General features: G+C 44.5%; 1 protein-coding gene across 8 annotated transcripts in view; it reads left to right on the top strand.

Moving 5' to 3' along the window:
* The window catches only part of LOC138747450 (sodium channel protein type 8 subunit alpha-like), a 225,583-nt gene that overhangs the window by 165,414 nt on the left and 43,483 nt on the right, over positions 1-16,686 (top strand). For all 8 annotated transcript variants that reach the window (XM_069906685.1, XM_069906684.1, XM_069906686.1 and 5 more), the window contains 4 exons: positions 925-1,163; positions 4,946-5,119; positions 9,115-9,471; positions 11,307-11,777. In XM_069906685.1, coding sequence (XP_069762786.1) covers positions 925-1,163; positions 4,946-5,119; positions 9,115-9,471; positions 11,307-11,777 — 1,241 coding nt within the window. The remainder of the gene's footprint in view (positions 1-924; positions 1,164-4,945; positions 5,120-9,114; positions 9,472-11,306; positions 11,778-16,686) is intronic.

Genomic DNA, 16,686 nt, shown 5'->3' with positions numbered 1-16,686 from the left:
GGACACAAAGCTTTGCAGTCCATGTTGATTTCCTCGCAGCAGACCAAGTTGATCAAGCAAGTGGAGGAGTTTCAGTGCAACAGTGGCCTGAAGTTCAAGAGCATGTTTCTGATGGTCCTCCCAGCAACCTTTCCAAAAACGGACACGGGAACATTGTGGAAGGATGGGACATTATGCTCATCTGTGACTTTCTCCACAGTGAAGTTGAGTTGTGCAGCTCTGGATACTTGGTGCAACCTTGTGGATAAGGAAGAGAATAAACTTGCAAGCCACCAACTCAGCAATGACTGTTTGCATAGTGGTTAGTGCAGTGCTAATACAGCACCGGTGACCTGGGTTCGAATCCTGCACTGCCTTTAAGGATTTGTGCATTCTCCCCGTGTCTGTGTGGGGTTGCTCCAGTTTCCTCCCACCCTTCAAAATGTATAGGGTTTGTAGGTGTATTTGTGGGTCATGGGCTGGAAGGGCCTTTTACCGGGCTGTCTGTCTAAATTTAACGTGACTCTGTTCCAATGGTTTGGCAAACATCTGCAGGCACTTCTTTTAACCCAATAGCAGTTAATCACATTGCACTGCCTATTAATAATTCCAAAGCAAAGGTGACCATTTGCAGCTACACACACGTACAAGTATGCATGTACGCACACTGGTCAGGGATGGCACTGCCCTCTCCACCATCCCCCTGCAAGGAATTGATGTGGCATAGCACATGGGCGGCTGGGTGCAAGAGGTGAACTTGCATCAACGCTTTCTTGAGGTCTTCACCCACCCAATCCTGTGGTCTCAGCAGAGTACTGGACAGCTAATTTCTCAGATATGAAGGGGTAGAATGATCATGAAGTAATTAACAGTGAATCATTATTTGGTGTAACAAGTTGCTACGTCATCAATCTGTTGCTGATGTTTGTCATTTTCTGATTTCAGAACTTGAAGAGTCTCAGCGAAAATGCCCGCCCTGCTGGTATAAATTTGCTAACATGTTCCTGATCTGGGAATGTTGCCCTTTGTGGGTGAAGCTGAAAGAGTACATGCACCTCTTTGTGTTTGACCCGTTTGTGGACCTGGCTATTACTATTTGCATTGGACTCAACACACTCTTCATGGCAATGGAGCACTATCCCATGACGGAACATTTTGAACACATTTTGTCTGTGGGAAACCTGGTAAGGTGTATGGTCCAAGTTTTCTTTTCCTCAACAAAGTCTCCAAATGAATCCACCTATGTGATATACATGGATATACAATGCTCGTCAAATCTAACTTGCCTTTCTTCTCTGTCAGCTGCGTTCCACCATATTTTATTAAATCTGATCTGCATTTCCTTCTTCTTTCCCCCCCCCCCCCACCCCACCCCCACTTGGGTGTTTTTCTGGCATATTCCCCCTGAAATGCTTGGGTGTTTTTCTGGAATATTCTCCCTGAAATGCACCTCTGCTATTTGCTGGACCTTACTTCAGTGGCTGGGTCCCAGCCAGCTCAACAACTTCTTCCCTATTGCATTTATTAGTGGAGATGCAGCCAGGCAAGAGAACAAACAATCAATGGGAGGAATGGCATGTCTGTCCACAGATGAATAATGTGGTTAAGGAGACATATGGGGTCATTCCTCTTAGCCAAAGCACGGAATCTAAGAGCAGATGGGTAATCTTCGAACTGTATGCAACACTAGCTGAATCACTACTCAAGTACTTGCTTTCTAGTCACTACATTGGTGGGAAGCTCTGATTACACTGGAGAAGAAACAGTGGACATCTGTGAGGATGTTGCTGGCACTGGAAAGTTCACATTTATTGTCAGTGTATGCACATGACAACCCTGAGATTCTTTCCTGTGGGCCAGGCAGAATTACCACTTATCAGTAGGGTAAACTGTACTCAAAGTTGTAACAATTACGGTTTTTAGACTGTAGAAATTTTGCCACGACACGGCCAGTCTAAAAAGGACTGTGCAGGAATTTGGAATCAATTCCTGCCCCATGATTTATCCTGCAGGACCCCTACAACTTTTTGGAGGAAGCCTGCAGTGTAAATCGTACCGGAAAAATTCATTGACGGTCATCCACTTGACTGCACGTCCAGCCACAGGACTTTTGCACTCAGGACTTGCAGCTTGAAAAGGCACCCAGTGTGAGTGACCACCCAGGCAGTAATTATATTCATTTTTTTTCCCCAATTTTCCCAACATTGCAGTCTAAAAAACATAAATCCTTGAAGATTGACTTATTGGCAGTGTAAACTGTACTCAAACTTGTAACTGTGATGGAAGATTGGATGGCTTGGGTTTCTTTGGAACAGAAGAGGAGGAGAGGAAGCTTAATTGAACATAAAATTCTGAGGTGTCGGGAAAGAGTGAATAGGAAAAACCTATTTCCCCCAACAGGGTGTTGGAAACCAGTGGACATGGATTTAAAGAGTTATTGAGGGATTAGAGAAATTTTTTTGGCCCAGGGGGTGAGAAGTGTCTTGAACTTTCTGTTTGAGAGAGTGGCAGAGGTAGAAATCTGCATCACATTGTTGTTCGTATACTTGAAGAACCATGGTCTGTTAAAGACAGTGGGATTAGGCTGGCAAGCACATGAGACAAAGGAGTAGACAAGCCCGTCGAGTGTGCCCACCAAGTAATCACGAACTGATCCATCAGCCCCACTGCCCGGCCTTCTCCCCTTTGATGCCCAGGCTAATCAAGAACCTATCAATCTCTGCCTTAAATGCACCCAAGGACCTGGCCACATTCTTGACCCAGGACCAACACAGTAGACCGAATGATCCTGTGGTACAAACTTTCTCTATTTATGACCTTTAGCTTCAGACTAGTCTCCTGGGCGAAAATGGTTCCAATTTGCTTTGTCCGATTTCTCTCCTCTTTTCTAGAGAGGTTCTCCGATGGTTTTTGTTTGTAACCGATGGATGTTATGCTTCTCTGTTTTAAACAAAAAATCTGGAAGCTCATTTTAATCATCATATTACCTGAGTTCTCAGTTGCTTTTGGCAGGCAGTATCACATTTTGGACCTAATGTTCAGCACGTAGAGGTGGCAGTGATGGGCCACTCACTCCAATTTATCTGCCTCAAGACCGGTGCAGCCACTTGTCTCAGAGGCCAAGCATCACAAGTAAAATTAACGAATATACTTGATCATGTTTCTGGTGGAAATGTGGATCACAATTTGAACAGTGCTTCAAAGCAACAAATGTACTTTTTTAAAAAAAACCTAAGTTTTCCCTTTAGTAAAAGCACAGAAACGCTGGAGGAACTCAGCCGGTCTCGCAGCGTCCACAGGAGGTAAAGATATATAACCGACATTTCGAGCCTAAGCCCTTCTTCAAGGTGTGAGCAAAAAGCAGACAGGTGTCTGAATTCAAAGGCTGGGGAAAGAGGGCAGGGGGAGGAGCACAGACCAACAGGCAAAAGGTGGTAATTGGACCTGGACAAGAGGGTAGGAGAGAGAGAAGGTGAGAATTGATCGGGGAAGGGGGTGGCTCTGTGAATGCAGAGCTGGAGGAGAGGGAAGAGAGAGAGAGAGAGGGAGCGAGTGAGGGAAGGAGAAGGGTAAGGAAAGAGAGAGACCGAGCTAGAGGAAAGGAAAATAGAACATAGGGGAAGTTTTCTGTTTGATTTCTCTAAATATTGCAAAAGCTTGATGTTGCATTTTAAGAGCACAAGCAGGGGGATCATTTGGTGCAGGGTTACCATTTTGTGCTTCTCTTACTGAAGGGAAAGGTTATTGAGGTCAGTGATAACAATGAAATCCACCATAATCTTGCAGAAAATGAGTTCTGTGATAGGTGCAAAGCATCCTGCTTGGAGACAGATGTAGTTTTCCTGTTCTCGGGCCCTCCCGTTGTTTGTCAACAGCAACTCATGCAGTGATGTTATAAATACAATATGTTCTTGCATAATACTCTCATGGCTTGGCATTTGTTGGTGCACTAATGCCAGCATTCAAGCAACGACAGGGATAATGGTGCCGTTCGGTAGTCCGCTCATTTAGCACATCGACCCTTGATGAGGCACACATTTTACCGGCTGCACGTCGGGTCTGAGTTCGACACTGGCTGTTCGACAGGAAACTGCTGGCTGTCAGCCACTCTCTGACCTAATTCGCTCAAAAGCAGCTCTCAGACGAGCTGAGGGATGGATGTGGTGAAGTGTTCAAGTACTGAGGAGGTGAAGAGGTTGGGGGGGAGGAGGCAAGGAGAGAACCCTCAGCTTTACCCTGAGGGCGTAGGATAGATCAAAGGGATACGGTATTTAACTTCATCAGGAGTGGTGCCGGCGACTAGCTCATTCAGCATGAATGAGTTGGGCCAAAGGGCCTGTTTCCATGTTGTACTTCTCTGTGACTCTATCTGCAAGCCATTTTGTGTATTGATACTGTGGAAAAAAGTAAGTACAGGTGAGTGATTTAATGCACTGCACTTTACCTTAATATTTTCGAGTATTTTTTTGTTTTTCAATACATTTACTTTGGATGGAGTTGGGGGGGGGGGGTTGTTATTTAAATTGATGAAGGTTTTAAATGTCACTAGCAGTGCCATTTTAAAATGGTTCAATGGTTTTTGGGTGTGGCCGAGACTTTTCCTGTTGAATTTACTGGCCCTCTGTGTGCAACAGGATTGTGACCAGTCGCCGGATTGTGGCCTGAGTTTCAGGTGATGTCTAGGGCTCACTGCTACCTGCCTCTGCCCTCCCACACACCCTCAGACCATGCTTGGCTCCCTGCTGCTCTTGTTTTGTGCAGATCAGGTGACCTTCAAGTCGAGTGCAGTAGCGGATGGATGAAGGCCTTTCTGTCGAGCACCCGGAACAATGCAAACCCAGGAGGTTTCCAATGTGTGTGATCAGCAGAGAATTGGTAGACAACTGTAAAATTGAGCATTCCCCATTATCTCCCTGTGCCTGCCTTCTGGATCATGGAGAATCATTCTAATGCTTGTCTTTTTCAGGTGTTCACTGCAATCTTCACAGCTGAAATGGTGATGAAGCTGATCGCAATGGACCCATACTACTATTTTCAAGAAGGATGGAACATTTTTGATGGGTTTATTGTGTCCCTCAGTTTGATGGAACTTGGTCTGGCAAATGTTGAAGGATTGTCTGTACTCAGGTCCTTCCGATTGGTAAATATCAATTTCAAGTTCCTCATCACATGACTGATTGTGGGCAAAGTGAAAGGAGAGAGGTTTAGGGGAGACACAGAGTTGTGGGATGCCTCACCAAGGGGTAGGGTGGTGAAGGCTGGAACATGAGGGACATTTAAGAGACTCTTAGGCATGTGAATAGAAGAAAAATAGAGGGTTATAAGGTAGGAAGGGTTTAGTACTTTTTTAGTTGTGCTGACCTATATATTTCAACCTTGTAGGCCGAAGGGCCTGTTCTATCCACAGCTCAACAAAATGATGTTGCCACGGTGCGTTCGCGTGCACACACAATGATCATGTATGCATAGCAACACAATACAAAATCAATATTTTGGGATGATTGACTCAGTTACTGAACACTTCTTCAAACTCACAGCCTGTGGGAAGAAGCCATTCCTCAGCTTGGCTGTCCTGATCTTGATGCTCCTGTACCTCCTTTCTGACGGTAGTGGGTCAAAGATACTGTGTGCTGGATGGAAAGGGTCCTCAATAATTCTTTGAGCCCCATTTAAGTTTATAATTTAAGATTCCATTTAGAGCCATGTGCACAAGATGCACAAAAATCTTTCCTTTGCTTGTCTTGCAAAGACAAATGACGATTCGCCAAAATAAAGCAAAGAGGAGACCCTTCAGAGATGTTGACAGCCCGTGAACCTTTTACTGCCTCCTCTGACACCTCCATAATCTCCACGTTGCTCGGCAGTGAGTCTGAACTCGAGGCCCCGGACCCATGTTGCATCTCCTCGCACCCCTGGTTCCGAATGCCTGAATCATTATCTCTCCTTAGGAAGTCCCACAAAGCCCTCCACCAGTGTCTGAAGCGAGTAGTGAAGAATGATTGATGCAATTGCTGTGAAAGCAAACCCAAATTGAACTGGCTGAATGGTCTCCTGTGTTTATTTAAAACGCAAAGCAGAAATGTGTCTCATATGATTTGATTTCCGATTTATTGTCAAGAGGACATACACATCACATACATTCTTTTTCCTGCAGGCGAGACAGAACTTATTGGTAGTGCAGAATGCTGCACACAGCATAAAACATGTAAACAAAGAACTGTAACCAGATAACAAATGTAAACAAACTGACTGTGCAATACAGAAAGAACAAAGAAAATCAATAAAGTGCCCCTAGTGAGAGTCCTTAAATGAGTCCCTGATTGAATTTGTTGTTGAGGAAGGGGAGCAGCTGTTCGTGAACCTGATGGGGGCGAGTCTTGTGGCACCTACACCTCTTTCCTGATGGCAGCAGCAAGAACGGAGCGTGTGCTGGATGGTGTGGATCCTTGATGATCCCTGCTGCTCTCTGATGGCAGCGTTCCCCGTAGATGTTCTCGATGGTGGGGAGGGGTTGGCCTATAATGTCCTGAACTGTGTCCACTACTGTTTGGAGGGCTTTACCCTCAGGGGTGTTGGTGTCCCCATAACCAGGCCGTGATGCAGTCGGTCAGCACACTTTCCACCACACACCTGTACAAATTTGCCAGGGTTTCAAGTGTCATACCAAACCTCCGCAAGATGCAAGAAAATCTGATGTTGGAAGAGTGAAGATGCTGGAGTGTCATTTCCTGAATAAACAGTCCTAAAGTGGAGTTTGAATCATCAGACCAAAGAGGTCTAGAGCACAGAAACAGGCCCTTCAGCCCTTCTAGTATGTGTTGAACTATTATTCTACCTAGTCCACTGATCTACACGCAGACCACAACCGTCCATACCCCTCCCATTTATGTACCTTTCCAAATTTTTCTTTTTTTTTAAGGCATACAACATGGTGATGGAACCTTCCGGCCCACAAGCCTGTGCCACCACAATACCGCAATTAACCCTCGTACATTGTTAAAGGATGGAAACTCCTGCAGAATATGGGGAAAATGTACAAACTCCTAACGACAGTGCCGGATTGAATCCTGGTCGCTGACACTGTAAAAATGTTGTACTAACTGCGCTGTCATTTTGACATTAAAGTCAAAATCAAGCCCGCGTTCACCACTTCAGCTGATAAAGGGTAAAACGTGAAAGTCTGCAGACATGGTGATTGAAGTAAAAACACAACACTGGGGAAACTCAGCAGTTCAAACAGTGTCCTTTATACAGCAAAGATAAAGATACAGAACCGACGTTTCGGGCTTGGGCTCAGGCAATCCTTGGAATCCTTTTTGACTTGATGGAATGTGATCACCTAATGCATTATAGAATTGAAAATAGATTTCTTTTTTGGGGTAAAATGTGACATCTGCTATTTCTGGATTATACAGCATCACTCTGGAAATTTAACAGCGCACTTCCTGGCATAGTATCAACTGAGACTTCCACACAAATTGAGCGCGAGATGGCATCCTTTGCATGTGTGATTTTTCTTGGAGTATTGGTGGGGAAAATGAGGACACATTGTCCCAGGAGTAACTATTGTTTCCACTCTGGGATGGCTGAGTTTCCAGATCATGGCATGAGGTTGCTGGATTTGTTCTCTTGTGATTAGCACACATTCATCCTTTGCCCACCCCTGCTATGCCCTCCATTTTCTCTCTTCCCATCCCCTGACCTTGGCAGAGGCACAACACCTCCACCCTGACCTACCCTGTGGCCCCATCCAAAGCCCTCTGCTTTGGCTTCAGGCAGGACGGAAGTTCACAGAGGTGCTCATGTGCAGTATGTGGCTATCCCTTGTAGTTAAGGATCATGGCCTTTGTCCTGTTGATTCACCAGGCGAAGATGCCTGTACGTGTATTTGTTTAACGTGTACTTGATGTTGGACTCCAAGAAGCGCACGATACTCCACAAATTAACCAACCAATTCCATTGAAATGGAAATCACGACAATTGGAGCTGATTGATTTGTTGCAGCCTTCGTCCACCTTCCCAGCTGTTGAGTTCAGAGTCACTTCATCTGACAAGCCATGGAGAAGTGTGCAATATTGGTGCAATCTGGAACTCTTCAGGTGCACTAGAAATTTTTGGCCATTTGCTTTGTGGGTGGGGGAGGGTCAAGGTCATTGTTAAGGTGACCAATTTGGTGATTGGATATTCAGAACCAACCATGAAGCAGATCGGGAATCTGATGATGCAAGTGCAAACCACCGAGGTGCAATTTGCTATTGAGTGTCTGGTGGGAAGCTGGAGGGTCTCATCAGGTCGGGCAGCATCCATGGAGTGAGATGGACAGTTTGGGGTCAGCACACTTTGTTGACTCTAAGGTGGGTGGGGGATATTGGAAATATAAAAGGTGAAGGGTGGGAGGGAGCAGAAAAATGTTAGTGAAGGAGCCAAGAGGGGTGGCAGGGTTAGCATAACCGTTAGTGCATCGCTGTTGCAGCTCCAGTGACACAGGTTCGAATCCGGCGCTGTCTGTAAGTAGTTTGTACATTCTCCCCGTGTCTAGGTGGGTTTCCCCCGGGGGGGGCGCTCCGGTTTCCTCCCACCCTCCAAAACGTATGGGGGGTTGTAGGTTAAATGGGATGTTTGAGCGGCATGACCAGTGGGCTGGAATGGCCTATCACTGTGCTGTTTGTCTAAATTAAGTTTAAAGAGGTGATAGGATATGGGTCAAATAGAGGTGGGGAAATGGGTAGAAAAGGGGAAGGGTCGAGAAGAAAAACAGTTACAGGAGCAGGTTATGGAATGGGATCAGGTTGAAGTTTAAAATGAAATTTCAATTGATTTCTTATTGGCATTTGGATGGAAAAATAGCATAGAACCTCACAGCACAGTATAGGCCTTCCAGCCCACAATGTTGTGCTGACCAATGTAAACCTACACCACAACAATCCAGTTTTCCCCAACCTCACCCTCTTGTAACCTCATTTGCTATGCTTGCCATCAAATACAATGCATTGACTGCAAAGCACTGTGGTCATCCTGAGGATGTGAAAGGCGGTCAATGAATGCACGTTCCTTACGGCCTGGTGTTAGCGTCCTCTGATCCGTGGTTGAAATTCTTCGCGCGTGTGCTGATCGGCTTTTCCACTTGTCTTACAGTTGCGAGTTTTCAAACTGGCAAAATCCTGGCCAACGCTCAACATGTTGATAAAGATTATTGGCAACTCTGTCGGCGCCTTGGGAAACCTGACCTTGGTTTTGGCGATTATTGTCTTCATCTTTGCCGTTGTGGGCATGCAGCTGTTTGGTAAAAGCTACAAGGACTGCGTCTGCAAGATCAATAAAGATTGCATTCTCCCCCGTTGGCACATGAATGACTTTTTCCACTCTTTCTTGATTGTCTTCCGTGTACTGTGTGGTGAATGGATTGAAACGATGTGGGACTGCATGGAAGTGGCGGGCCAGACGATGTGTCTTACTGTGTTCATGATGGTGATGGTTATCGGCAATCTTGTGGTAAGCAATAAGGGTTTTGGTGAAAACTTGCTCGAGGATGAATAACATCAATGTTTCGGGTAGAAACTGAAGTTTAGAAGGATGGTGGGGAGGGGGGAATCATAAAGACATGGAAAATTAAGAAGGGAATGGATCAGATAGAAGCAGGGGGGTGATTTCCACTGGCAGGTGAGACTAGAACTGAAGATGGAGCCTCATGATTCAGGGGAATAGATTTAGGACAGAAGTGAGGAGGAACTGCTTCTCTCAGAGAGCAGTGAATCTGGAAAACTCTGCCCAAGGAAGCAGTTCTGATGCGGCCTCACCAGGACCTTGTACAGTTGCAGCAGAACCTCGCTGCTCTTAAATTCAATCCCTCCAGCAATGATGGCCAACGTTCCACTTGCCTTTTTGATCACCTGAAAACCAACCTTTTGCAATTCACAGACAAACACTCTCAGGACTCTCTACCCAACCCCATGCTGTGATCTTCTGCCATTTAAATAATAGCCCAACCTACCATTTTTCATTCTAACATTTACTAACATTGTATTCCATCTGCCAGACCCTCGCCCTCTTGCTGGACCTGTCCATATCTCTCTGCGGACACTCTGTGTCCTTTACACAATTTGCTTTCCCATTTAAATTTTTGTGTCATCAACTCCAACCTGGTCTCCTCCTCCAAATCATTTCTACATATTGTGAACGCAGTTGTGGGCCCAGTGCTGATCCCTGCGGTACCCAGGGGCGCAGTGCTTTGTTTTAGGAGCCAGAGTTCACCAAAAATGACAACGAGGTCTCACGAGACCTGACTTTGGTGGCCGCCATGTTGTAGTTTGGCATTGTATAATTGAGAGCGGACTATAGCATGAGGAAGAAGGATGACCATTCATGGAAGAAACAGCTACCTTGTACATCCAGGATAGTGCTCAATGGGTGGGGGTGGGGGGGAGGCCTCCGGTGCGTTCCAGCAGCACTGCGCCCCTGGCAGTACCCCACTACCCACTGATTGCTAACCGGATCAATGCCCATTTATCCCAACTCTGCCTTCTATTGGTTAATCCATCCTCTCTCCATGCATTACCCCCAACTCCATGCATCCTTATCTAATGCAGAAATGTGTGGTACCTTACCAAACGGCTTCTGGAAATCAAAGTATTCCACGTCCACCTGTTCCCCTCTATCCACTGCCCTTGGTACATCCTCAAAGAACTCCTGTAAACTAGTTAAACTTGAATCCATGCTGTGAATGCCTGATGGATCAGTTTCTATCCCAGTGTCTTGTTATTTTTTTTCTTCTTAACAATAGCTTCAAGCATCTTCACAATGACAAACATTAAGCTAACCAGTCTTCTAATTACCTGCCTTTTGCCTGGTTCATTTTTTTTTTAAAAAAGTGGAGCTATATTTACTGTCTTCGAATCCGTCGGGTCCTTCCCAGGGTTCAATTGCTTGGTGTTTTTAAACCGAGCTTGAGGGGAAAGTGTTCAATTGAAAAGTATATGTCCTGGAACAGCAAGATTATTGTCCAATGTCCTTTTGCACATCCATTATTTCCTGCATGAATCCCTGTCCATGTCAAGAATGAATGTGATGTCCTGAAAAATATACACAGAATTAAAACCGCACAGGAGGTTTGGTTGTCACCGCCTAAAATTTTAATGTCCCTGTTCACTGCTTGTAGGCAATATGAGAATGCTTCAGCAAAAATATTCTGTGTGTGCTCAGCTCCAAAAGTCATGGTCCAAGTTGTGTGTGTGGGGGGGGGGGGGGGGGGGAATAAAATGCTTGCTGCAATGTTTTGGAGCGATCCTGGTCATTGTTTCTAATTCGGTGAAACATTTGTTGCGCTCCAGGTGCTGAACTTGTTCCTGGCTTTACTACTGAGTTCCTTCAGCGCCGATAATCTGGCAGCAACTGATGACGATGGGGAGATCAACAACCTTCAGTTGTCCGTGATTCGGATCAAAAAAGGAATTGCCTTCATGAAAGTGTATGGGCACGAGTTTGTTCAGAAACATTTCAAGAGCAAAGACGCGGACGAGGCAAAGCCACTGGATGAGCTCATCGACAAGAAGGTGAACTACATTGGGAACCATACTGGTGTTGACATCAACCGCGAGATGGACTACCAGAAGAATGGCAATGGCACTACAAGTGGCATTGGGAGCAGCGTGGAGAAGTATATAATTGACGATGACCACAATTCCTTCATTCACAACCCAAATCTTACCGTCCGCGTTCCAATAGCTGTTGGCGAATCGGATTTTGAAAACCTAAATACTGAAGACTTCAGCAGTGAATCTGAAGTCGGTGGAAGCAAAGAGGTAGGAAGAATGAATTGTGATTCTTATCTGTGGCAATTTCTTACTGTTCACCCAAAACCAGCCCTTCTCCAGGTTTTTTCTCTTGGTTATGGGATCCTGCTCAAAGTGCATGGGTCCCCTTCCTTGTGAAGGAGTCAAGTTTTTGATTCTTCCCTACTGACAACATTAAAAAAAACTTTTAAAAAAAATTCTGTTACTTGAGGTGAAGAGAAAATGAGGCTTTTACTTAAATGTGCTGTGACCCCTATTGAGAATGACTGCCCTAAACCATGTATTTAAATTTAGATTTAGATATGCAGGCCATTTTGGCCCACGAGCTCATGCCCCTCAATCACACCCAATTGACCACCAACCCCTTGTACGTTGGGAGGAAACCGGAGCCCCCAGGGAGAGATCACGGGGGAAAATGTACAAACTCTTCACAGACAGCGTCAGGTTTGAACGCGGGTCCCGATCACTGGTGCTGCAACAGCGTTGAGCTAACCATGATTCTAACCGTGCAACTCCAATGAATTCAGCAAAATACCTCAGTGAACTTCAGATTTATAAAATGCTTTCAGACAAACTAATCTGGACATAATGTATGATTACTGTAGGTCTCTGCATGTCCTGTGTGGAGAAGTTTCTTTATCGAGCTGCATAATATAGATAGCAAAATTCAAACACTAAAATTAATTTTAGCACAAGCATAAAATGGATGGTATCACATCAGCTCTCTGCTGCGTGACCAGCTGGTATTCTGTTTGAAACCTTAACGATGAGTTGATGTAGTTTCTTCCCATTCCTGATCAAACGATCAAGATAATGCAGCGATTTATAAAATCGACAGTTTTCTATTCCTGTGGAGAGCTTTTTTTTAAAGTCAAATAAGTGACAAGAGTCGTGATAGCAATTATGGACAACAGCCTGAGGTTTTGAAATGGATTGAGGACATTTATCGATGGGCATTTATTAACAATGGAAGTAGAATTTTAAAAGATTTTAGTTGCACAAAAATGGTTTATTGATGGAATAAATATCTTTTTTTGTGCTGTGCGTGGTGGAGAAGGGTAATTGAAGGAATTAGGAGGATATTAGTATGGCAGTGAATGAATGGCTCTTGAAATGCAAGCATTGTTGCAGTTTTCCTGGCTTGAACAGTTGCTTCTGTTCTCAACACATTGATTTGATGGTAATATATTCTCTCCACTTTGCCTTTTCATTGCACTTTATCCTTAAAATGCTTTGCTGGGATTTTAAACATTTTCGTGGCAAATGTATTTTCACAAATTGTCTGAAATGAAGGTTTTCTTTTTCAACTCCTTGTGAGGCAGATGCTAAGTTTTCAAACTTAACTCTCACCTAAGTCCTCCCATTTCTTCTTCCCGGAACTGGCAGGAGAAAGAGCCTGGAGGTGTGGCAGATAGGAAAAGTTCAGGACTGTTTGGCATGTTTGCGGGAGGGAGGAGTTTCTGGAACTTTCCCAATGGGGCGAGCTTTCCAAGAGCCGTGGAAAGATTTCTGCAATAAGTGGACACTTGGCACTCAGCAGGAGAGAACTTCAATTTGGTGGGAAAGACGCAGTGGCTTTGGTTGTTAAGTTCAGTGATTTTAAAAAGTAATCCATCGACCACAAAGTCTTCTGGTTTTCCCCTGTCTTCTTTAGGTAGCCTGGATTTTTTTGGGTAGATCATTAAAGAATGTGCAGCAGATTTGGACCAATTACTTCCCAGTTCTTGTTTCAAGGTTCAATTTTTTTTGTCATGTAATATTACACAAAATTGCTTTAGTCTGCCATGAGGCAGACAGATTCATCATCGGCAGAAATTTCCTGAAGCGCCTCTTACAGTTAGAGAAAGAGAAGTAAAAGAGAGATATCCCCCCCCCCCCCACCGAGTCACCAAGTGTTCGTTGATTCGCCTCCAGCATGCCCGCAGAGCTCCAGATCAGACCCCCTGATCCGTACCCTCTCACATCCCAGTTCTAATTCCTGGTGCTCCTTCAGCCACTCTCTAGCAGTCCGCAGCCTGCGTGGATTCCTCGTCTCGAGCAACCAACTGCTTGAAAATGCAACTGCCTGTCTTGAAGACAAGGATGAGTTTATTGTCATTCACATTGTCCAGTTTACATATTCACCAAAATTCCTTCTTGTTGCAGCCAAACTGGGACTTGTGAAAAAAAAACAAGATCGTAAACTAATTGAGTTAAATTAAAAGATATAACTGTACAAGTTCAGTTCTGGTCTCCATATTTGAGGAAGGATATACTGGCTTTGGAGACGGTCCAGAAGAGGTTCACTAGGTTGATCCCTGGGATGAAGGGGTTGACTTATGATGAAAGATTAAATCGTCTAGGATTGTATTCGCTCGAGTTCAGAAGAATGAGAGGAGATCTTATAGAAACATATAGGATTATGAAGGGTATGGATAGGATAGATGTAGGAAGGTTTTTTGAGCTGGCCGGGGAAACTAAAACCAGAGGACACAGTCTCAAGATTCGGAGGAGTAGATTTAGGACAGAGATGAGGAAAAATAGTTTTTCCCAGAGAGTAGTGAATATTTGGAATTCTCTAACCAGGGAAGTGGTTGAGGCTGCCTCATTAAACATATTTAAAATTCGGTTAGGTAAATTTTTACATGATAGAGGAATTAGGGGATATGGGGAGAAGGCAGGTAGGTGGAGTTAGGTCATAAATTAGATCAGCCATGATCGTATTGAATGGCGGAGCAGGCTCGATGGGCCATTTTTGGCCTACTCCTGTTCCTACTTCCTATGTTCCTACATGAGATTGATCATAAACATTCACAATTTGTGCTTAAAAAAGAAAGTGATTTGCAAAAGTCCTTTTGTGGTATCCGAGCAGTCCCTGTTTAGTGTAACAAGGGGAGGTTTTGGCTTCTAAGTGATGGCTGGACTTTGTTCAAAATGTGAAATCATTGTTGCTAGAAAGCAATACCATCTTTTGCTTTCAGTTTCAATCAGTAATATTTACCTGCCTCTCTGGTGCAGGTCAGAAAAAAGAAACATTGATAGGGTGTGAGTGTCTACCATTTCTTAACCATCCCTAATTGCCATGGACAAGGGCTTTGCCATTGCAACCAAGTTTGGGCGTGTCGGCTCATGGGAAAGGAAGACACTTCAGGGTCAAGTTCTCTGGACTTGTGGGAAGCCATTGGTTTTGCTTCAGTGTATCAGGGTCTGGAGTTGGAGGATCAAGACTTGAAATGAGAGTCTTTTCAATCAATTCATTGGGTGGGGGGGAGAGGGGGCAATGTGAGATTTAGTAAAGGGTCACTAGCTTGGGGAAGGTTACAAGGCTTGATACGGGGGTGGGCAGGGGCGCAGTGAGGTTCCTAAGTTAAAGAGAATGGTCCTGAATCACAGAGGGTGTAGCAAATCTGCACAACTCAAACTCTGATGGCGAGCATGCCCTTGAACAAAGTGATGTGATTTCCTGCGTTCGTTGCACAGCGAATCGTGTCTCTGGGGAGAGCCCAATGCAGAAAACTGGCTTGAATTGACTAGACTAATTCCAAGTGGTTTGATTTGGCCTGGAGATGACTAATCATGTTCCACTCTGGGGGCGGGTGTTAGTGGGGAGAAATCAGATGTGTAGCTCTGGAAATTTTTTATTTCTGCAGCTGAATTTTAAGGAAACCAGCTTTATGATTTTTCTCATCAAAGTAAACGACCCTTGTTTCCCCACTCATGTTGTGCACCCAAGCAACACGCTTTCCCTCTCAGATGGACAGCAGCAAACTCGCACATCTGTCTTTTTTATCAAAGTCCTCAACCACGAGTAACATCGCAGAACCCCTGGACTGTTCCTTGCGTCCTTCTTCTCACTCCACCCTCTGTGTCAGCCAGTCATCCTGAAAGTAACCTGGGCAGTACACAAACTCAGCAGGTCATGCAGCGTCCATTGGAAGTAAAGGGGTTTAACCAACGTGTCGGACCTGGGCCCTGTGTCAGGTATGAAACGATGGTCACCCTTTACTTCCTGTGGATGCTGCATGACCTGCTGAGTCTTTCCGTCATGTTTGTGTGTTGCGCTGGACCCCAGCTTTCTCGTTTAACTGAAAATGATCTATTCTCTTTGCTTATTAACCAATCCTTGTTCTGATATTACCCCGAAGCCTGTGAAATATTTTGTGTTAAATTTCCAAGGACGCACTCCTTCCCTGTTGAGATTCTCTCTTGGAAGTTTTTAATAAATTTTAATAATTTAAGACAGCCACCAATTTCTGCAGGATTTAAATGAGGCTTGAGATAATTCAGGAGCAGGTGAATGTTGTTTCATCTGGCACTGGACCATCTGCTTGCAGTTAAAATAGGTGACTAGATCTCAGAGTGGCGTGTCAATCAAATTGCATGAAATCTTTAAGATCAAGACTTTTAACCATAAAGATAGCTTAACAAATATTCAGACAAAAAGAACATGACAGATGAGCTACTGAATCTTGTCATGGATTATATTACTCTAACTGGGATATTAGCTATATATTAAAAAAAGACTTAATTTCATCAATATAAGCAGTAATAACTGAATAACCCATAGATTTTTGTTCTGGATGGATCTATGTTTTCATTAATGTTCCTTATTATAAACCTGAATGTATGATCACCACTATCGGGGACCGCTGCCGTCGGAGAGCAGCAGCGATTATTGAAGACCCACCCCACCCAGCACACACTCTGTCGTCGCTGCTGCCATCAGGAAAGAGATCTTGGTGCCACAAGACCCACACCACCAAGTTCAGGAACAGCTGCTCCCTTCCACCAACAGACTCCTCAATGACAAACTCAATCAGGGACCCATTTAAGGACTCTTACTTGTGCACTTTATTGATTTTTTTTCCTCTCTGTATTGCACAGTCGATTTGTTTAAATTTCTTTATTTGTTTACATGTTGTGTACAGTTTTCGTGCAC

The sequence above is a fragment of the Narcine bancroftii genome, chromosome 12 (genome assembly GCF_036971445.1).
Source record: "Narcine bancroftii isolate sNarBan1 chromosome 12, sNarBan1.hap1, whole genome shotgun sequence".
NCBI lineage: Eukaryota > Metazoa > Chordata > Chondrichthyes > Torpediniformes > Narcinidae > Narcine > Narcine bancroftii.
Note: the sequence above shows the minus strand (reverse complement) of the source record. Positions and strands in the feature narration are given on the sequence as shown.